This window comes from Mobula hypostoma, chromosome 5, assembly GCF_963921235.1.
Source record: "Mobula hypostoma chromosome 5, sMobHyp1.1, whole genome shotgun sequence".
Lineage (NCBI taxonomy): Eukaryota > Metazoa > Chordata > Chondrichthyes > Myliobatiformes > Myliobatidae > Mobula > Mobula hypostoma.
Window position 1 is genome coordinate 30,666,018 of NC_086101.1, and position 23,541 is coordinate 30,689,558.

General features: G+C 42.6%; 1 protein-coding gene across 1 annotated transcript in view; it reads right to left on the minus strand.

Moving 5' to 3' along the window:
• The window catches only part of LOC134346173 (collagen alpha-1(V) chain-like), a 273,825-nt gene that overhangs the window by 82,657 nt on the left and 167,627 nt on the right, over positions 1–23,541 (minus strand). Inside the window, exons 25-33 of the mRNA XM_063047492.1 lie at positions 21,724–21,777; positions 20,223–20,267; positions 16,533–16,586; positions 16,374–16,418; positions 14,466–14,519; positions 3,186–3,293; positions 1,765–1,818; positions 652–705; positions 104–148 (exon numbers count right to left, since the gene is read on the minus strand). Of these exons, the coding sequence (XP_062903562.1) occupies positions 104–148; positions 652–705; positions 1,765–1,818; positions 3,186–3,293; positions 14,466–14,519; positions 16,374–16,418; positions 16,533–16,586; positions 20,223–20,267; positions 21,724–21,777 (513 nt within the window). The remainder of the gene's footprint in view (positions 1–103; positions 149–651; positions 706–1,764; positions 1,819–3,185; positions 3,294–14,465; positions 14,520–16,373; positions 16,419–16,532; positions 16,587–20,222; positions 20,268–21,723; positions 21,778–23,541) is intronic.

The following is a 23,541-nucleotide window of genomic DNA, read 5'->3' on the forward strand; positions in this document are numbered from 1 at the left end:
TGCTGTATCCTTTGACAACCTTCCCCACTATCTACAGCTTCACCAATCTCAACCAACTATATCAGAAGAGAAGTCTACTGAAATCCTTTAAAAACAGACGTACCGTGGGTCCACGTTGTCCTCTTTGGCCCATCTTGCCTGGCAAACCCTGTAAGGACAGAAGGAAAATGGAGATAGGCACCAAATAAAATGAAGAGTGACACTGTGTTGAATGAGAAAGCAAAGGAGGAATGGGTATAGAGGGGTGAGAAAATCAAGTATAAAGGGTGATGGAGAAGGAAGACACAAAGGAGAATGCAAAGATGTAAGTTGAGGAGGCAGAGATGAAGAGTTACATAGAAGTTGTATGGAAAGAGGGGAGAGGACATGCAGGAGAAAGAGGATGAGAAACTTTGAAGAGAAAACTAGAGAAGAAAGTGAAAAATGAGTGAGAGAGGGAACAGCAAAATAGGTGAATCCATAAAAAAATGGAAGAAACTCAAAGAAATACCAAAAGAGAAAAAGAAGTTTGCCAAACAGAGTGAGTATGGAGAAAGGGATATAGATGTTGGGAGACAAATTCAACACAAATGAGAAAAGTATTTGGTTCTAGTTGGTGAGCTTGTACTTCTTGGTTAATACCTTTATTTTTTTTTGTTTTTCAGAACTTACCCGAGCACCTTTCTCGCCGTTGGTACCTGGGAATCCGGGGAAACCAAGGGAGCCCTGTGAAAAGAAGGCATGCATTAGACAGATTAAACAGCGATAGGTCACTGAAGACTCAATAAACTCCCAATCAGCACTGCTGTAGGATTCTTAATTGTCTTAACCTACCAAGGTAACACCGAATGGATTGGGTTGAACTGGATAATGGTCCCAAAACACATGGAAGGGAAGATGTTCACAGATTTTTTTGGGGAGCCTAGGGACATAGGTTTAAGAAAAGAGGGGAAAGGATTAAAAGGGATCAGAGGGGAAAGTTACTCACAAGGTTGTGAAAGTGTGGATCGAGCTGCCAGCACAAGTGGTGCATGCGAGCTCGTTTTCAATATACATGTGACGTTTGGACAGGTACATGGATAGTAGGAATATGGAGGTCTTTGGTCTGGGTGCAGGTCATTGGCAGTTTAAATGGTTCAGCATGGACTTGATGGGTCAAAGGGCCTGTTTCTGTGCTCTGCTTTTCTATGAGTTTATGACCCCATTCATTTAAGATCTGGGCATCACTGACAACACTTATTGCCCATCACTTTTTGTACTTGATAAGCTGGTGGTTAGCTATCTTCTTGAAGTGGTGCCCTTCTGGAAAACTATTGGAGCATTCCTTATGCTTGCTGATTGGTGCAGCCAATAGCGTAACTGTCTCTCCACTCCAGAGGTCCAAGTTCAATCCCGACCCATAGCTCTGTCTGAGTGGAGTCTTCACGATTTCACTATGACCATATGCATTTCTTCCCACCACAGAACAGATTGGCACTTAATTGGCTGCAGTAAATTTACCATGTAGATGAGGGGTAGAATGTGGAGCTGATGGGAATTAGGAAGAAAAGAGTAGGATCAGTGTTCCATTAGTGAACCATTCGTAGTCAGCACAGGGCTGATGGGTGAAGGACCTGTTTTCTTGTCTATCACATCTCCCATCATGGTGCTAGAGATGGAATCCAGAGATGTAGAAATGTATACAACAAAGGAATGGCAATAATGCTAAAAGATGGACCTGCAATGATTTATGAACTTGAACTAAATATACAGTATACTGATTATGGCGCTTCCTGATATCCTTACCTTGGGACCCTGACGCCCTGGGTATCCGGGAAGACCAGGTACTCCAAGCTTACCCTGCAACAAAATACTTGATATTAGATGGACTTATCCACAAGTATAATGCTATATATTTGACAGATAAGAGTAACATCCTTAAATGAAACTTTCAATGCAATAACATATCCCAAGTTAATACACAGGTCTATCAAACAGATGTTAACTTTGAACTGCATGCAGAGATTTCAGGATTAGTCACCTGTTTTCAGGAGCATGGGAGACATCTGTCCTGTTACCTGCCCATGTCTTTCAAGGAAAGGTAACTAAGGTTTGTTGCAGGCAATGGGTAAAAGGAGAAGGAGTTATGAGTAGAGAAAAGTGGATGAGCTGGAGGGAGTCAAGTAAGGTGAACTGCAATAACAGATGAACGTGGGGACAAGATGGAAATTTTATTTTGCATTGGAGGAGAGGATAAGAATGTAAGTAAGATTTTGTGTAAGGCTAGGATAACAGCAGCAAGAGGAATGAGGTCATGGAATCAGTCTACAGAGCTTAAGAGTAGTTACCATGAGGTAACAAGACATAAATTTGAGTTTGAATAACAGAACGCTGATAGGTAGGTGAGGTAATAATAAATATGGAGTTGGCTGGTGGCAGGGATGGAAAGAACATGATGTTATAAGTACAGAAAGAGATGATTATTCGGATCCAATTCGTCAAATCATCTTCATTCTCAAAGCAAGGCAAGGAGTGACCAGGAAATTAAACGAAAGAAAAGAGGGGAAAAGATGTTTCAGGAAGGAAGGAAGGTAGGAGAAAGAAGGGGTCCGTGGACTGTATGGGAGAAACAGAAGTAGAAGTGGAAGGAAAAGATTAAGAAGGCAAAGAGAAGTGAAGAGAGGGAAGGGAAAACTGGGGAGAAGGAGGGGAAGACCAGAATGAGCAGAGAAAGTGAAGGAGTGGGGAATGAGTGGAAGTGGAATGCTGGGAAAGTGGAAGGAGAAAATGAAGAAATGATAAAGAGATGAGGACAAGAAAGAAGGTAAGAAGATTGTGGAGTGTGGGTGTGGAAGAGGAAGGGAAGGAGGGGTATGGAAAAGAAGGAGGAACGGTGGGGAGGAATGGGAGGAGGAAAAAGCATGAAGTGTGCAGAGAGGAATAGAGGAAGGGGACAATGCAAGGAAAAGTTGTAGTGAAAGGGGATGGAATAGGGACTGGAAGGGTGAAGTAACAAAGGAATTAGGAAGGACAAGTTGGAGAGCAGAATGGACAGGTAGAATTGGGAGGTCATAGAGGGATGTGAGGAAATACAGAGGGACATGAGGAAATATGGAGGTTGAGGAGGACTGCAGAGTGGCTGGTGGGGAAAGGAAATTTCTCATGGTTGTTAGCACTACCAAGAACATTTTGCCATCTAAGATGCACCATACCACGGAGTCTCTCACCTTCTCACCTGTCGGACCTAATGGACCGGGGTCACCTGCAGGTCCCACTCGACCTTTGGGCCCTTCAGGTCCATCCTCCCCTCGGGGACCGCTTGGCCCAATCTCGCCCTGCAAAGACAATGGAAAAGCAGCTTTACATCCATTCTGTTTCGTGCTCTCTCCGGGAGTTGAGTAGGCAGAGGCAAGTACAGCAGAGTGGTTGAGGGCCCCTCATTAGAACAACAACCTCAATATGGTTAACGCCCAAGCCAAAAACAGGGTCCCATTCATATCCCCATCAATTCTGCAATGTCCCTTGGACCATCTCCAAACTTTCTCAGCTGGCAGAACTGGCATTGGAGCAGAATGCAGGGAAAATTGAACCATCTTTCTTGGAAAGATTCAACATGCTTTTGATTTAAAAGTGTCAGGGCTTTGACTGAGTGAGTGGGCTTAGTGAGCTCAAACCTTTTCCACTGAAATGGATGCGATGATCACACAGGATTATTGTAACAAGTGAGTGATGGTTCATCAAACTGGATCTCGCCAAAGTCAGCACTGGCTCGAATCCAAATGAGAGAGATATTTTTTCAAGAAAGATGTTTCTGATCACCACGATTGCTCTTTGTGTGCTGTGCCAAGACACCAGACATTCAAACCAAGTATTGGACAAGAATGTTCCATTCCTATGGCAAGCATGCCAGAACCCGACCCTCACTCACAGGGGGAGGCAGCCAGGAAACAGGCCATGCAGCCCGTTGTCTGTGCTAACTATCAAATTTGCATTAATATTAACCCCATTCTTTGAGTCACCACATTCTCATCACTTCTTCCCCAGGTTGTCCCACCCCATCTCAACACGACAGACAATGTATAGCGGACACTTAACCTACCAACATGTACATTGCTGGAGCACAGAGGGGACACACAAGGTCACAGTGAGAATGTGCAAATTACACACCAGACAGCACCTGAGTTCAGGATCAAACCCAGGGCGCAGGGGTGCTGAGGCTGCGGCTCTACGAACCATGCTGAACAGGGCAAGATTCACAAATAGACACTACCAAAGACTGATCTGCATTCGCATTGCTCGAGGGATAGAGAGAAACACCTTCTTTTTCATGGAGAATCTTTGAACTAGAGTCGAAACTTAAAAATGAAAGCCAGAAGGTCAGTGATGACTTCACTAAATTCTCCTGCACAGAGCGCTGGGTAAAAGTGGAATTTTCTCCCCCAAAAGTCTGATACAGAGGAACAGAGGGAGCTGTTAGAGATGATAGATGCTATTAACTAATGGTCTTGAAATGAAGTTGGATGACAGGCAGGGCAAGGATATTAAAGCAAATGATACAAATCAGCTATGATTTAATTGGCAGGTAGAACAGGACTGAAGGATTAAATCATTCTTGCCAGTCACCATGAAGATTTAACATTACTGCTCCTTATATACAGGGAGAAGCCTCTGTACTAAGTCCATCTTACAATAAATTCCCTAAAGTTGCAGCCAACTCAGGACAACGCTGTTTTGCCAAGAACAACTGTAAGCCTAAAACCTAGGGCTGCAGAGACTTCCCACATATTCCGTAACACAGCTCAGTAGTATAGAGTTCTTCATAGCTTGGGTTCAGGTGTCATCTTGATCAATTTACAACTCAGCTAAATGGTCAGAAATAGGTTTACAGAGCTTTGAACAAATCACTTCTGTGTAGCTTGGTGTATATCTGGGACTCTTTTGACAGGCTTCCCATTGCCCAAGTATTAGTTTCTTCTAGGAAACATCCCCAAATGATAAAAAGTGCAGGATGAAAAATTCACCTGCGGTGAAATATTTAGCCTCACTGGTCAGGTGTATTAAATTATCAAATATTAACTTGGTAAATTAATTTATTATTGTCACATGCATCGAGGTACAGTGATAAATTTAGTTTTGCATGCCAGCATTAGATCATTTCATTATATCAGTGCTCTGAGTTAGTACAGGGGAATAGCAACAGCAGCTAAAGTGTTGGGAAAAGTGTAATGCAGGCAGGCAATAAGGTCCATGGAGCATGATGAAGTAGATTGTGTGCTGATAACCCATCTTATCATACTAGGGAGCTATTCAATAGTCTTATAACAGTGGGATAGAAGCAGTCCTTGAGTCTAGTGGAATGTGCTTTCATGCTTTTGCATTTTTTTGTTTGATAGGACATGGGAGCTGAGAGAACGTCTTTGATTATGTCTTTGTTTTACCCTCCTCCTCGGAGAAGTAAAAAGAGCCCATAGATGTGAGCTGTCTCAAACTCTCTTTCCCGCAAATCTTTAAAGAATTGGACCCAAGCTGCTGGTTCTGTTCAAGAATACTAACTCATTATTCTTTTCTCCACTATATCTTTATTCTTTATGTAATTACGGTAATTTTTATGTCTTGCACTGCGCTGCTACCATGAAGCAGCAAATGTCACGGCCTGTGTCAGTGATGATAAACCCGATTCTGATCTTCATGCAGTCTTGAGTTCCTTGATTGCTTTACCCTGAACTCATGGCCAGGGTCATTTTCTCCTCGCCCAGGGATTACTCTGGGTGGCCGCTGCTCAGCTCTTCCACATTACAGGGGACGCTGATCACTGTGGCGTTAGCGAAATCACTCACAATCCACACTGAAGGAGAGAGAAAGTGGAGCTGTCTCACACGAGCAGACAAGAGGGGGCGGGCACAATTACTTCCTTGCATCGCAGGTTTCGTTAAAGTGTCGACAGCCATCAGCCACGTTCGTCCTGAAGGATGCCTCCAGTGTAACTTGCGTGACCGATTTGTTGTGTGCCCACACTCCATATCCCATGGCCAGATCGTAGTGATTTTTATTCTACCTGTTCCCACAGCAACATGTGCCTGTGATGCTGCTGTAAGTAAGGGTTTCATTGCATCTGTGCATACAGTACACGCATGTGACAATAAAATCAGCTTTGACTATGATGGCTTCCCTCAGCCTCATCCATTTCCAGGGTGAGTCCAAACACAAACTAGATGAACCACACATCATACTCCCCCTGTATGGACATCAAACTGCCAGTATGAACATTAAGCTCCCTAACTTCAGATAAATGTATCCCCTGCTGTCCCTTTCTCTTTCCATCCGAGCTGCCCAACTCCTCTCACACACCCTTCTCTCTAAATGCAACAGACCTCACCCACAATCAAAACTCTCTTTCCCCTCCTCCACCCACTGGGTTTACTCAAACTCCACTTTCACTAGGCCCCCTCTCTTACTGTTCCCATCTGCCCGCACTACCTCCCTCTCTTTACACCCTGCTCCACCTCCCTCTCGTATCAGATTCCGTCATCTGAAGCCTCATGACACCTCCACCTAAGACCCCTCAGCCTCTGTTGCTATTTCATGTTCCCTTTCTCCATCCACCTATCTCCCCATTCTCATCTGGTCCACCTATCCGCCACCAGCTCTTTCCTCCAGCTTTTCGTGCTAAACCATCTCCCTTCTACTCTTCCAGTCCAGAATGAAGGTTCTCCACTCAAAACACTGACTGTCCATTTCCCTTCACAGATTCTGCCCAACCCAAGGAGTTCCTCCAGCAGCTTGTTTCTTACTCCAGATTCCAATATCTGTAATTTTGTGTTGTCCCCATCCACAACAATCCTCCTGAAATGATTGCTCATCTGCTTGACAAGGAACACCTCCACTCCATCAGTGCACATCTTTTATCAATGCACCATAGGAAGCATCCTATCTGGATGCATCAAGGGTTGGTATGGACACTGCTCTGACCAAGGCCAGAAGAAATTGTAGAATGTTGTATACCGAGCCCAGTCTATCATGTAAACTAGTCTCCCTTCCACTATCTCTGTCCAATCTTCCTGATGTCTCTGGAAATCAGCCAGCATAATCAAGGAAAAAAAATTAACTATTGGTCTTTTACTCTACCTCGTTGTGACTCTTATACTTTACTTGTCTACTGACAAGGTGTTTTCTCAATAACTGCAGATGCCATTTCATTGGCTCTTCACTCAATCCTGAAACATCTGGACTGTGGAGATGCATACAGCAGGATGCTCTTCATTGACAACAGCTCAGCATCCAATACTATCATCCCCTCAAAGCTAATCAATAAGCTACAAGTCAGAATAAGGATCAGAATCAGATTTAATATCACTGACATATGTTGTGAAATTTATTGTTTTGTGGCAGGAATGCATTGCAAGAAGAACTATAAATTATAATAAAAAGTATATATAAAGAAAGAAAATTAAATTAAATGTATAGCAGAAATTAAAAAATACTGAGAGAGTGTTCATGGGATCATTGTCCTTTCAGAAATCTGATGACAGAGGGTAAGAAGCTGTTCCTGAAACACTGAGTGTGTCTTCAGACTCCTGTAGCACCTCCTTGATGGTAACAATGAGAAGAGAGCATGTCCTTGGCCTCAATACCTCCTTACATGAATATTTCCTCAAATTGCTCACTTGCAGACCCCAGTCAGTTTGAATTGACAATAATATCTCCTCCTCAATCACCATCAGCACACATGCACCCTAAGGCTGTATGCTTAGCCCTAACCGCCCCCCCCACCCCCGCTCTACTCACTTTATACTTATGATTGTGAGGCTAGGTACAGCTTCAGTGCCACATTTAAGTTTGCTGATGACATCACTGTATTGGTTGAATCAAAGGTGGCAACGAATCAACATAAGGAGGGAGGTTGAACACCTAGCTGAGTGGTGCTATAACAACTCTCATTCAATGTCAGCATAAACACAGAGATGACTATTGGCTTCAGGAAGAGGAAACCAGATGTCCATGAGCCAGTCCTCAATGGGAGGTCAGACGTAGAGAGGTTCAGCAACTTTAAATTTGTTGGTATAATGATTACAGAGGATCTCTCCTGGATCCAGCATGTAAGTGCCATTACAAAGAAAGCATGGCAGAACCTCCACTTTCTAAGAAGTTTGTGAAGAATCAGCATGTTATCTAAAACTTTGATAGACCTCTATAGATTTGTGGTAGAGAGTATATTGACTGGTTCTATCATGGCCTGGTATGGAAAGAGCAATTCCCTTGTATGGACAAACCTACAAAAAGTGGTGGATATGGACCAGTCTATCACAGGCAAGGCACTACCCACCACTGAACACTTCTACTCAGACCATTGTCACAAGAAAGCAACATCCATCATCAAGGATGATCATGTTCTCTTCTCACTGTTGCTATTAGGGAGGTAGTGCAGGCACAGTTATTATATATATATCTCACTCTCTCTCTCTCTCATATTGAATGTGAATACACCAGTTAAAGCCATCTCCCGTGTATATATGTAGTTGTGCATAGGCACAACTGAATGTCAGAAAATATCATGAACTACACCCAGAGTTACGGGACAAAACAAAGAGTTAAACAGCATGAAGAAGCTGAAGGAGCCATGAGTAATAGTGAAAAACGAGCAAATTTAAAGTAAAAGTAACATGGTGATGGCTTCATTCGGGAAGGCTGATGAAGTTAATGGTGATAATGAATGCTGGGAGTTGTATATCAAGAGGGTTGAACTGCATTATAACGTGAACTACGTGGAGGAGCAAAAGAAAGCTCCTACATTTCTTAGCTTAATGCGCTCAAAAACATACAGTCTCTTACGCAACTTAGTAACTCCTTCAAAGCCAGAAAGCAATAAGTTTGATGAAATTGTTACAATTTTACAAAATTACTTGAACCGTAAACTGTTGGTAATAGCTTAGAAGTTTAGATTTTACAAAAGGAACCAGTCAAAAGATGAAGGCCTTTCTGAATACATTGCAGAACTGTGCAAACTTTCCCAGTACTGTGACATTCAAGATGGACTTTACAGTGCATTAAGGGACAGCTTAATCAAAGCAGTCAGAAGAGGCTATAATCCGAAACAGACCTAACCTTAGAATGGGCATTGACAACTGCAATATTGTGAGAGACTGCAGCAAAGGATGCAGCAGAACTACAGAAAAGGAGATTAGAATGTGAGATGCACAAAATGTCTCTGAATAGTGCAAAAAGCCAAAACTGATATTGATGTGGGAAATCCTCCCATGCTGCAAATGACTGTTGGTTCAAAGAAAACATGTGTAGAAAATGTCACAGTCAGGTCACATAGAGAGAGTATACAAGGCAGACAAAAAGCACAACCAAGTGAAAAGTCTCAAGCATAAAACTAAGCAAATTCATTAAGTTACTGAATTTAAAACAGAATCGGACAACATAGAGTCTGACAAAGATGAACTGTCGTGCCTTGAACTGCAGAGTATAATTGAAGCAGATCACAAGATTATCTTGGTCACAATAGATGTGTCTGGTGTAAAGCTGAAAGTGGAGCTGAACACATGGTCATCTTTGTCCATAATTCCAGAGACTGATTACAACAGACAGTTTCCTGAGATACCATTAGGAAAGACCTCCATGATGCTAAAGACTTACACAGGTGAAAAAGTATCCCACAAAGGCAAACTGAAAGTAAGTGTGATGTATGGAGGCTGAACACAGCAGTTAGAGCTTTATATATTGAAAAATGGAGGACCAGCACTTTTAGGATGTGAATGGTTGTGAAAATCCAACTAGACTGGCACTCAGTCAATGTTCTCAGTGTGTCATCAACAGGCAATGGCAGTCCAAATGTTAGCACTAACCAGAGACTGGCACAGCTGCTTAATGCTAATGAGAAGGTGTTTAAGAAGATGACAGGTAAACTCAAAGGCATGAAGACCAGAATTGAACTACAGTAGATGGTACAGCAACACCACAATTCCATAAAGCATGTCCAGTGCCTTATGCACTACATTGAAGTGGATGCTGAACTGCAGAGCTTGGAGGCAACTCTCTCCAAGGTTGAGTGGAATGATTGGGCCACACTCATTGTCCTGGTGATCAAGAAAGGAAAGGCAGGAGCCATTCACATATGTGGGGATTTCAAGGTAAGCAGTAATCCAGTGCTGCATATTGTGCAGTATCCCCTGACATGAATACAAGACATATTTGCATCTTTGGCAGGTGGAGAGAGGTTTTCAAAGATTGACTTGTCACAAGCCTATCTGCATATGGAGATTGAGAAGTCAAGCAGGAAGTTCCTCACAATCAGCTTTCACAAGGGACTGTTCCAGTATAATCATCTCGTCTTTGGCGTTACATCAGCTCCAGCAATCTGGCAAAGAGCAATTCTAAGTGCTCCAAGATATCCCAGGAACACAATGTTACCTTGATGACATCATCGTGACTGGCAAAAATAATGAACAGCACCTCCAAAACCTTGTAAAGTGCTTACAAGGCTGAGTGAGTATGGTCTGTGCGCGAAGAGAGAGAAGTGTGAGTTTTTCAAAAGTAAAATCTCATATTATGGACAGGTTATTGACAAGCATAGCTGACATAAGTCACAACAGAAGATTGAAGCAGTGGCACCTAAACTTAAAAATGTGTCACAACTCAGGTCATATTTCTGCCTTGTAAACTACTACCACCAGTTTATCCCAAACATTGCTACAGTGCTGTACACATTGAATGCACTGTTACAGAGAGGAGGAAAGTGGGAATGGTCAGAAAGATGTGAAAAAGCATTAAAGAAAACAAAGAGACTAATAACATCTGATAACTGCTCACCCATTATGACCCATCCCTGCCCATCAGACTGGCATGTGACGCATTGATCCCTTATGGCATTCGATCCATTTTGTCACAGATTATGAAAGATGGATATGACTGCCTGATTGCATTTGCTTCAAGATCACTGATGAATGCAGAACACAACTATGCACAGATTGACTGAGAGGCCCTTAGTCTAGTATGGGGAATAAAGAATTTCCACTATTCCAAAGGTAGTCATAGCTGAAGGGTGGAAGTGGGGACGAGCTCCTACTGCTAAACAAATGCTCTTCATGGCGTGCATCTCAAACAGCCTCTGACAACCAAGTCTACTCCTGGCCTTCACATGTGGAATAGTTCTTATACCCAGCGGAGCTGACAGGAGAAGGAGCAAATGTAGGCCACTGGCGCCTTAAAACCAGTTGCTCCGGGCAGATGGGGCTCGTTAACCACGGATGGTAGCTCATCTAGGAGAGGGAAAACTGATTTCAAACTTCCACTGCCTTGAGGCTATAATCGCTCATGGGAAAGGCTTTGGGAGTAAACCCCAAGGATAAACCCGGAGTCGGAGTCCCGAAGGCAGCTGACTGCTGTACCTAGCACTGGCACAGCAACTCCTGTGATGCTGTTGGCACCAAACTGTATCGACTTTCGTCGTTCCTTTGGATCTGTCATCAGCATGGAGAGGAGGGTCCCACTTCATGGGCAACAGGTGGATCTCCGTATCAACTCTGCCCTGGCTTGCGCCCTGGAGAGGCCACTCCCGGTGACGACCAGAGGCGCAGTACCCATGGTTGACCACGACTCACAACGGCCACACTACTCCTACAGACAAAAGTTTATGCTAGTGGCAGATCACCAGCCCCTTGTGTCTATTTTCAATCCCAGGAATGGAATTCCAGTGATGACTGCTACCCAGTTACAATGTTGGGCACTATCCTAGGAGCCCGCTATTATGAAATAGAGTTCAAGGGTACCAAACAACACAGCACTGCTGATGGCTTGTCACGTCTTCCACTATGAACTGAAGAAGAAAAATCCTCATAATGTGACCCACCAAAAGTGTTCTACACCGCATTGATGGACCAGTTGCTGGTAACTTATTCTGAAACACCAAAGGAAACAAGGAATGACTCGACGTTATCAAAAGTATATGAAATCACATGCAAGGATGGCCAGGTCATGGTAACCCTATGTTTCCAGAGTTCTCAGCAAGACGAGACAACTTTGGGTATGTCAACGAACACTGATGTGTGGATCTTGTGTTGTGGTTCCCTCTAAACTGCATGCCAGAGTGTTAGAAAATCTGCATGAAGGGCACCTGGGTACAGTCAAGATGAAGAGTCTCACCTGGAGCTACATGTGATGGCTGGGAATAGATAAACAGATTGAAGACTTGGCTGAAAGCTGTTCAGGATACCAAAAAAGTTCAAAGTGCACCTCCACAAGTGCCGTGGGAGTGACCGTCATCACCATGGAAAAGATTACATATTGACTTTGCTGAGCCATTCATGGACTCCATACTTCTGATTGCAGTGGATGCTCATCCTAAGTGACCAGAGGTTATACCAAATGAAATCAACCACCTCAGCAAAGGCTGTCTCTGCTCTGAGGACTATCTTCGCCAGAAGTGGCTTACCAGAACAAATTGTCAGTGAAAACAGATCACAATACATGTCAGAAGAATTCTGACTGTTCATGAAGAAAAATGGGATCAGACATTTCAAGTCATCTCCTCACCACCCAGCAAAGAACGGTTAGCTGAAAGGTTTATACAAACCTTCAAGAAGTCCAGTAAAGTGATGGACAAGGAGGACATTTCTCTGCAGCACAAGGTAGACAACTTCCTTTTTGTGTATCGAAACTCTGTTCATGCAACAACAAATCAAACACCTGCAAAGGTGTTCGTGAGCAGGAATCTGAGACCGTGCATAGACCTTCTGAAACCAGATCTATGAAGGGAAGTGCAGAATAAACAGTTCAGCCAGTTGCTAAATGAACCAGAAGGAGCTTCAAAATTGGACAGGAAGCCCTAGCACGTAATTACTGAGAGGACAAGTAGACAACCGATGGGATAGCTACTAGAGCTGGACCACTGATGGACACAGTGGATGTTGGGGATCAGACATGGAGATGTCATGTGGACCAGATACTGGATGTTCAACTGACGAACACATCTGAGTCAACTGCATCCAACAAGATGAACACACCAGACATACACCGCAGTGATGATGTTACTGACAGCAACATGACACCTGAAACTGAGAAAGTTATCTTAGTCAAGACATGATGCCACTCCACAGATCCAGAAGCACTACCCTGAAAGAAACAGAGTGCCACCCAGAAGACTGAACTTTTAGAACTGTGAAGCTAGTTACGGACTGTTATTGTGAAAGCTTCTTTATTTGGAATATGAGTTTATGAAAGGAAAAATGAATGTTTTGTACACATAGTCTTATATTGTATTAATCTAAAGGGGAAGGAAGTGTAACGTATGGATCTATCTCTTTTAGAGCCATGACAGCCGCCCCCCAGAACTACGTATTTCGTATTGATCTGTTGTCTACTCATGTGCTGTCGTCTACACAAGTGCATTGTTCTCTCTCTCTCTCTCTCTCTCTCTCTCTCTCTGCAATGTGAATACACCAGTTAAAGCCATCTCTCATGTGTGTGCTTTTATTTAATGTATGTAGTTGTGTACAAACATAACCTCAACCATCAGGATCTTGAACCAGAGGGGATAACTTCACTCAACTTCACTCGCCCCATTACTAAACCGTTCCCACAACCTATGGACTCACTTTCACGCTCCCAATATTTATTGCTTATTATTTTATTTTATTATTGTTGTTATAAGTTTTTCTTTTTCCTCTTTTTGCATTTGTACAGTTTGTTAGGTTTTTTTGCACATTGGTTGGTTGTCTTTCATTGATTCTGTTGTGTTTCTTGTATTTAGATTAGATTATGAGGACACGCAGTCCTCTTTTATTGTCACTTAGTAATGCGTGCATTAAGAAATAATACAATGTTCCTCCAGAATGATATCACAGAAACACAAGACAACACAAGATTCCCCACAAGAAAATGAATCTCAGGTTACACATGACAACATACAGTATGTAGTATGTATTTTGATAATAAATTTGCTTTGACCTTTGAACTACATTTTGCATTTTGTTTTCCTTTGTACCACCTCAATGTACTTAATGGTATTATTTCTACAAGATTATTTGTACAAGAATGATCTGCTCTGATGGCATGCAAACAAAAACTTTTCACTCTATCTCCATACATGTGAGAATAATAAACCAATTACCATTATATACATTCATTCAGCATTGTAGCTTGCAGTTAAGAGAGTGAAAAGATCACATCCACTGGGATTCACACTGACAAGTGAGAGAAGGTGCGATGCACTGATAATGAGACCTAACAACACTGTGCTGGGAGACTCGCTGTTGAAATTCTGGCTGTACCTGTGCCTTTCATAAATGGTGTGAGGATAAGGTGTGTTAAGTTCTGTGTGATGAGACGGTGTAGAGGAGGGTTTACTCGTGCAACTAACCCGTTGCTTCCAAACCAAAAGACAGCATTGTGTGTTGACAGCTACAAACCACTGCAAAAGCTCAGAGATATCCCCATAACAATCTTCCAATTTTGACAGTTATCTTTGCACTTGGGAATGCAAGTTATTCATAAAGAGGTGTTCTTACTCGTTCACCCTTGAGGCCCATGTCTCCCTTGAAGCCTGGGAAGCCATCTTCACCCTGGGAAACAGAGAAAAAGCAATCAGTGAGCTGTAACAAAACAGAATGATACAAATAATTGCCCGAGTAAAAGGAATTGCAAATATGTTGCTCTTTTAGCAAACTTGGGAGCTTACTGACTGTGCTTTCATGAACTGCATTCATTATTGCAATCTTGTATAGCCAATTACATATTGCAAGATCCCACATACTGCAAAAAGGATTAATAATTAGGTGTACTTGCTCCTTTGTATCATTGGTCATTGGACATTGTACATTTCCCGGGCTGCTGTGAAGATCTCCTCTGTGCTCTATTGAGTGGGACATAAATGTACAACCAGCTGAGTGCATGAGTGGCCAATATATCTGAAGGACATCACTTTGATCTGTGCAGTATTGTCCCAGTACTATACAGGAGCATCAGTATGACTTACACCCCTGTCGTGTCCGGAGTGGCTTCTGAAGTAACAATCAGCTGAGAGGTGAGGGTGTTACCTACAATGCCAACACTGAAACAGAAGGACAGAGTTCTTCTGTAAGGAACAGGGAGAATTTCTCAGCAGTTTGGTCTGCTCAGTTCCCAGAGGAAAAATCCCTCATCGCAAACTCACAACCTCACTCACCTTCTCTGATCTGCACTCTAACTTTGCAGTCAGCTCACATGGTTTACCACTCATGGGCTCCTTGGTGCTACAGGAAGTAGCTAATATAGTCATCAGGCACAAGTTTCCTCACTGGTATACTTAATGGAGTGCAAGACTGCCCAAAAGAGGCTTTCCTATTGAGAATACAGCAGCATTTCCTGGGGTCTGTTTCACATCGATGACCTACTGTCTCCAGCGTCCAGTGTCAGTGATGTGTCTCATTGCATAGTTAGTGAATGAGATATGGGGGAGAAGGGCCTATGCAACAAGACCATGGATAAACAATGTTCACATTGAAACATGCAACATACCAAAGGAGCCATTCTGTTGCCCATTGGTCACGATGAGCGTACATCCCCAATGACCACCCTCAGGGGGCAGCGGGTTGGGCTAACTCCCAGCCTCTGGTGTCTGAGGTGCTAAGACCCCAACCAGGCACCACCCTGGCAAAAAGTGGTAGGAAAGGGGATGGAGTTATTGGTTGGTGGATACCAACCTTTAAGTGTATAAGCCAATGGATTGAGATTGAATGTGTCCTGAGTCCCACAGTAAATAAAATGCAATCCACAGGGATGAGAATAGGAATCTCACCCAAAAGGAAAGTGAGGAGGTGGAGACTTACACAGCAATACAGCACTGAAACAGGTTCTTCAGGCCAACTGGTACATGACAAGCAAGTTGCTCAAGCTAATGGATAGTTAGCTCTTCAGGAGGATTACACAGGAGTTAAATTCAAGGCATCAGATAATCATTGTTACATTACTGAATGGAAAGGATGATAAAGAGGGATTGCAAAAGATTAGAGGATAAGGGTCTTGATCCAGATAGAGAGATCATCAATCAATGAACTCTTCAATTATTAATTGGTGAGATCATCAATCAGTGAGCTGATTGATAATTGGCACATTAATCAGTGAACTCTTTGATCAGTAAACTCATCCATAACAGTGAACTCATTGATCATTGAGCATATTAATCAATGACCCATCAAAAAGTGAGCTCATACATCACCGAACTTGTCAATCATTATGCCTGTCAATCGGTGAGCTCATCAATCATCGAGCTCATTGATCAACCAGTGAGCTCATTGATCAGTGAGTGCATCGATCGGTGAGCTCATCAATCATTAACACTGTCAATCACTCGGCTCACCAGTCACTGGATGATCAATCAATTGATTCATCATTGGAACCAAACTAAGAAAGACTAGATTACCATGAAATTTTCTCACCTTTTCTCCTTTGTGTCCCATCAGCCCTCGGATTCCTTCTGATCCCTGAAATGCAGAGAAGAGCAGTGAGCCAAGGGACTAAGAGCAAACTGGAGTGACCATAATCAAAGACGCAGTTACAGGCACATACAACTAATCATCCCCAGTACCAGGTCTCACCTTCACACCACGGGGGCCAGGATAACCAATTGGACCCTGAGGACCTGGCTGACCCTGTGATATAAACAAGAGAGAGTTGATTATATACATCATCAGGCAGAGAACATAGAAGAGTACAGCAACGAACAGCCCCATCAGTCCATGATGCTGTAATGACCTTTTAACCTATTCCAAGATCAATCTAACACTTCTCTCCCACATAGACCTGAAATTTTCTTTCATCTCTTAAATGAGCCTGTCGTCATAAAACATTATCTTATCTAGGTGGCATCCAGGTAAACCTCCTCTGCATCCTTTCTAAAGCTTCTGCATCCTTCCTATAATGAAATGAGGAGAAATGAATACCAAGTGTAGTCTAACCAGAGTTTTATAGAGCTACAATATTACCACACGTCACTTGAACTCAATCCCCTGAGTAATGAAGGCCAATACAACATATGCTTTCTTAACTACCCCACCAACTTGCACACTATCTTTGGGGGTGCTATGTGCTAAGACCCCAAGTTCCCTCTGTTCCTCCACACTTCTAAGAAACCTGCCATTAACCTTGTATTCTGCTTTCAATTTTGACCTTCCAAATTGTATCAGTTCTCAATTTTCCAGGTTGAACTCTCTCAGAAACTTCTTGGCCCAACACTGCATCCTATCAATGTCAGAATCAGAATCAGGTTTAATATCCCCAGCATATGTTGTGAAATTTGTTAACTTAGCAGGAGCAGTACAATGATACACCTGATAAATATAGAAAAAAATAAATAAATACATTGCTGTAAATGTATATTAAATAGTTAACGATAGTGCAAAAACATAAACAATTAAAAAATGAGATAGTGTTCATGGGTACAATGTCCATTTAGAAATTGGTCCACTTTGTTCTTTTGTAACCTTAGGGAATGCCGCAAGAGACAGCATAGACTCAGTGGGCTGAATAGCCTTCATCTGTATCCTGAGGAAAAATGCCTCAGGTCTGGACCTCTGGTGGCTTACTTGGAGTGTAGGCGTTGTTCCAGTGCTTCAGATCTCCTTTAGTGCATTTGCTTCCTGATTATTATAGACCAGTGAGCCTTGCGTCTGCGGTGAGAAAGCTGTCGGAAAAGATTCTTAGAGATAGAATCTGTGGGCATTTAGAGAATCATGGTCTGATCAGGGACAGTCAGCATGGTTTTGTGAAAGGCAGATCATGTCTAACAGGCCTGATAGAGTTCACTGAAGAGGTGAATGAGGGTAGATTAGATTAGATTATGAGGACATGCGGTCCTCTTTTCTTGTCACTTAGTAATGCATGCATTAAGAAATGATACAATATTCATTTTGTATCATTGGATTGCAGTGGATGTGATCAACATGGATTTTAGTAAGGCATTTGACAAGGTTCCACACGGTAGGCTTATTCAGACAGACAGAAGGCATGGGATCCAGGGAAATTTGGCCAGGTGGATTCAGAACTGGTTTGCCTGCAGAAGGCAGAGGGTCGTGGTGGAGGGAGTACATTCAGATTGGAGGATTGTGACTAGTGGTGTCCCACAAGGATCGGTTCTGGGACCACTACTTTTCATGATTTTTATTAACAACCTGGATGTGGGGGTAGAAGGGTGGGTTGGCAAGTTTGCAGATGACACGAAGGTTGGTGGTGTTGTGGATAGTGTAGAGGATTGTCGAAGATTTCAGAGAGACATTGATAGGATGCAGCTGAGAAGTGGCAGATTGAGTTCAACCGGGAGAAGTGTGAGGTGGTACACTTTGGAAGGACAAGCTCCAAGGCAGAGTACAAAGTAAATGGCAGGATACTTGAAAGTGTGGAGGAGCAGAGGGATCTGGGGGTACATGTCCACAGATCCCTGAAAGTTGCTTCACAAGTAGATAGTGTAGTTAAAAAAGCTTATGGAGTAACAACAGAAATTCTGCAGATGCTGGAAATTCAAGCAATACACATCAAAGTTGCTGGTGAACGCAGCAGGCCAGGCAGCATCTCCAGGAAGAGGTACAGTCGACGTTTCAGGCCGAGACCCTGTCCTGACGAAGGGTCTCGGCCTGAAACGTCAACTGTACCTCTTCCTGGAGATGCTGCCTGGCCTGCTGCGTTCACCAGCAACTTTGATGTGTAAAGCTTATGGAGTGTTAGCTTTCATAAGTCGAGGGATAGAGTTTAAGAGTCGTGAGGTAATGATGCAGCTCTATAAAACTCTGGTTAGGCCACATTTGGAGTACTGTGTCCAGTTCTGGTTGTCTCACTGTAGGAAGGATGTGGAAGCATTGGAAAGGGTACAGAGGAGATTTACCAGGATGCTGCCTGGTTTAGAGAGTATGCATTATGATTAGAGATTAAGGGAGCTAGGGGTTTACTCTTTGGAGAGAAGGAGGAAGAGAGGAGACATGATAGAGGTATACAAGATATTAAGAGGAACAGCCAGCACCTCTTCCCCAGAGCACCACTGCTCAATACAAGAGGACATGGCTTCAAGTTAAGGGGTGGGAAGTTCAAGGGGGATATTAGAGGAAGGTTTTTTACTCAGAGAGTGGTTGGTGCATGGAATGCACTGCCTGAGTCAGTGGTGGAGGCAGATACACTAGTGAAATTTAAGAGACCACTAGACGGGTATATGGAGGAATTTAAGGTCAGGGATTATATGGGAGGCAGTGTTTAAGGGTCGGCACAACGTCATGGATTGAAGGGCCTGTACTGTGCTGTACTGTTCTATGTTCTATGTTCAAAGTAATCTTCATCTACCAGGACTTCCAGGGCTCTGCACAATTTCCTACTTTAGGGGAAGTGGGAGATTGGGATTGCTCTGAGAGACAGTACACCCTCAGTGGGTTGAACAGTCCTATTTCATTGGGAAATACAATAAATAATGTAACTGGGTACAGTTTAGGATTACACATGGTGAGGTAGACATCATATCTACAAAGGGCTCTGCATCTGAATGGTTTTAGGTCTTGACTTCCTTCTCTGTGGAAGGTACTCCAATGGGAGGAGGAAAATGGAAAATACCATCATGTCATTCAATAAGTTTCACCGCCAACCCAACCTACAACTAACATTAAGAGAAAACTCGCCCTGCAATTTCTAGCCAATTAATTCCACCTTCAAAGTTCTGTCACTGTAATGTCGCAAACCAGGCAGACATCAAGCTCTTCTAATGACAAACCAACCTTACCTCTAAGTTTGCCTCTAAATGAGTTGCAGAAAGAGAGAGGATAGATATAGGTCCTCCCACCTACAGAATCAATGCTGACCATCAAGCACACTTTGCGCCAGTCCTACGCTAAACCACTTCCTATAGTAATTTATAGTTGTTTTTTTTTAATTATGTATTGCAATATACTGTTCCTCAAAACATCACATTTCATAACATATTCTAGTGATATTAAATCTAATTTTGATTCTGATTGAGTGCTAACTATCAGTGCACCATTGAAAATATCTCTTTTTTTATCAAGTTATTCAGCACACTAATAGGTCCTTAGATCCAGTACTGATCTACATTTTACCCAAATCCTCAGACTTAGCCCATATTGCATCAAGTACTCAGCTAAGTACATCATTGCACCCAAGTTTTTCATTGCACCTACGCATACATGTATTTATGAATGTCATAAAAAACTCGAATTTTGACTGCTTTTTTAAATTATCCCCACAAGCAAATTGAGAATAAGCAACCCTTACTCTATCCCATGCTTCAGACTTACCTGGTTGCCTTTGGAACCAGATGGACCTTCTTTTCCTGGATGGCCCTGTAAGAATGAAAGCAACAGGTCAAGGTGCAAAGCCCCAAAAAAGGCATCCTGATAAAGATCATACCTCATTAGTACATTAAAATCTTTGATTACATAGTTTTGACTGCAGACTACTGCAACATTCATGAACTCAGGGACTTGGAATATAACTTTTTTTGTGTGTGACTATATTTTACTGTTATTTATTTTCTGCTATGTATGTTTTGCTGTGTATGACTGTTGGTACTATGTTTTGTAACTTAGCTCTGGAGTAGCACAGTTTCCTTTAGCTGTATTTGTGGACATTCAGGTATGGTTAAATGACAATTAAATTTAAACGTAGGTCAAAAAATGTCAAAAACCAAAAATCCAAAGTAATCATTGTATTTTTACTAATATTCTACACGTGCTTGTATATGAGAGGACTGGCCCTCAAAGCCACAGTGTCGCCTAGCAGTTATCGGGCGGGTCGACATATATCAGTGGGCTGGGGGGAGAGAACTTCATCTACATACATGCATATTCTGCATCGTTGTTTTTTTACTGATATTTTATATGGTTTTGTTGATTAGTGTGGGTGAGGACTGGGATGGGGGGGGGTGTGGTGTTGGGATTCTTTAACTCCGTGAATGTGTTCATGTGTTTGATTGTTGGTATTATGTTTTAACACCTAGACCCCATAGTAATGTTGTCTTGCTTGGCTGTATTCATGAGTATTCATGTATGGATGAATGACAAGTAAACTTGAATTGAATTGAAGGGGACTGAAAAAAGGTAAGAGAGACAAAATACCTGTAAGTAATTCCCTCAGTCAAAATGGAGCTAAAATTGTAGACTCACAGACTCATACAGCACGGAAATAGGCTGTTCAGCCTACCTAGCCTATGCCAACCATTAACTATCCATTTATACCAATCCTATTTTAGTCCCTCTACATTCCCATCAACTCCACCCCCCCCCCCCACCAGATTCTATCCCTCACCCACACACTAGGGATAATTTACAATGGCAAAATAGCCCCATCCACTTTGGGATGTGAAAGCAACATGGGAAACACACAGTCACAGGCAGAGCATGCAAACTCTACATAGACTGCGAGGCAGCATCTCTAACCACTGGGCCACCGCACCAGGACCAGAACTGGTTAAAGATTCTGTGAAACTTTATTTTCAAATCTCCCATCATCCAGCCAGACTGTCACCCACCAACTCTAGGTTGTCGGCAACACATGAAGTATGCAGACAGCAGGATTATTTGGTCAGACAGTGCTGTGGGCCGAGTTGGTCATAGGACACAGGTCCACCTTCCACCATCAGCTTATTAAAACACATGTCTCTCCCAGGAGTACTCACACACGGAGGGTTAAATCATCTTGTTCAAAAATCTTACCCTGCCCTTCACCACACTCTCTGGACATAGAAAGAAACACTCAATAGCACAGCTCATTACATAACCACTGGATGCGTCTACTTACTGGAGGACCATCAGCGCCAGGGATTCCGGGCAGACCAGGCTTCCCAGTTGGACCCTGCAGAAAGTAAGAACCATGAAGAAACGTCAGATGAGGGCCCTTCTATCTTTTAGCAAAGTTACAAGATTGGTGAATGCCAAAGTCATAACAGTTTGAACCATCTACTCTTCCACGAATCAACGAATTAAAGATGTCAGAAATGTTAAGGCATTGGCAGTCTGTGGAAGCTGGAAGTCCATGAGCCAGTCCTCATCAGAGGATCAGAGTGGCAAAGAGTCGGTAACTTTAAATTCCTCAGCGTTATCATTTCAAAGGATCTGTCCTGGGTCCATCACGCAAGTGCTGTTACAAAGAAGGCACGGTAGTGCCTCTTATTCCTTAGAATTTTGCAAAGAGTCAGTATGTCATCTGAAACTTTGACGTATTTCTATAGATGAACTGTGGAGAGTATACTGACAAGTTGCATCACAGCCTGTTATGGAAACACCTACACCCCTGAAATTAACTGCATACGAAAGATAGTGGTCCTCGCATTCCTTCACGAATAAAGCCCTTCCTACATTGAGTACGTCAATGAGGGGCACTATGACAGGAAAGCAGCATCCATCATCGAAGACACACACCATCTGGGTTATGCTGTCTTCTCCTCGCTGCCATCAGGAAGGAGGTACGGAGCCTTAGGTCCTACACCACCAGGTTCAGGAACAGTTATTACCCCTCAACCATCAGTGTCTGAACCAGAGTGGATAACTTCACTCACACTAACACTGAGGTCCCAACTGGTTTCACAAGCTATGGATTCACTTTCAAGGGTTCTACTACTTCTGTTCTCAACACAATTCATCTATTATTATTATTATTGTTATTATTTTGTTTTTCTTTTCCGTATTTGCAAAATTTGTTGTCTTTTGCACATTGATTGTCCACCTTTGTTTGCATGCAGTTTTTTCATTGACTCTGTTGTGTTTCTTTGTATTTATTGTGAATACCTACAGGAAAATGAATCTCAGGGTAGTATTATGGTGACATATATGTGCTTCCATAATAAATTTACTTTGAACTTTGAGTGCCGAGAAAGTTACAGAGGTCTGAACCACCCCTAAATTAAAGTTGCCTGCCAATAAACAAGTGGGATGAGCATCTTTCACTAACAGTGACTTACTCCAGGAAACTGGCCTGTGACTGTTTCATGGAGCTGATATCAAACTGAAAGAGACACTCGTCATGAATAACAGTTGGAGTGTTGAGGAGTGAGGGTTTTGCCTTTTCCTCTAACCTCTGCAGATCAGGTACACATCTGCACTGGTTCTTCTAGTTGAACCTGAGGCCCTGGTTTAATTCTCCCAACTCTTAGCCACTGCAGAATATACAGTAGCCTGTAGTTCCCATACCGCCAGGTTTAAAAACAGCTGCTTCCCTTCAGTCATTAAGTTTTTGAACTAACTAGCACAACTCTAACCATTACCTTAGTATAGCAACATTCACTTTGCACTAAAATAGACTTTACATTTTCATTATCCTAATTGTGATCTTTGTAAACCCGGGATACAATTTATGCTTAATTTATGATTTCCTTGTGAAAGTTACTTATATGGAGCTACTGTATGTGCCAGTGATGCAGCTGCAAGAAAGTTTTTCATTGCAGCTGTGCATTCATGTAGTTCTGTATAAAGTAATAAACTTGACATTGTCTTTCAGAATGGTTCCTCAAGCTCCGATCCTGAAACTCAGTGAAGTGTGGAGATGCTCCTGGATTGTCTCAGTTAGCAGGAGACAGAGTGCTACTTACAGTAACTGCCTGTGGCAAAGAATTCCATAGGT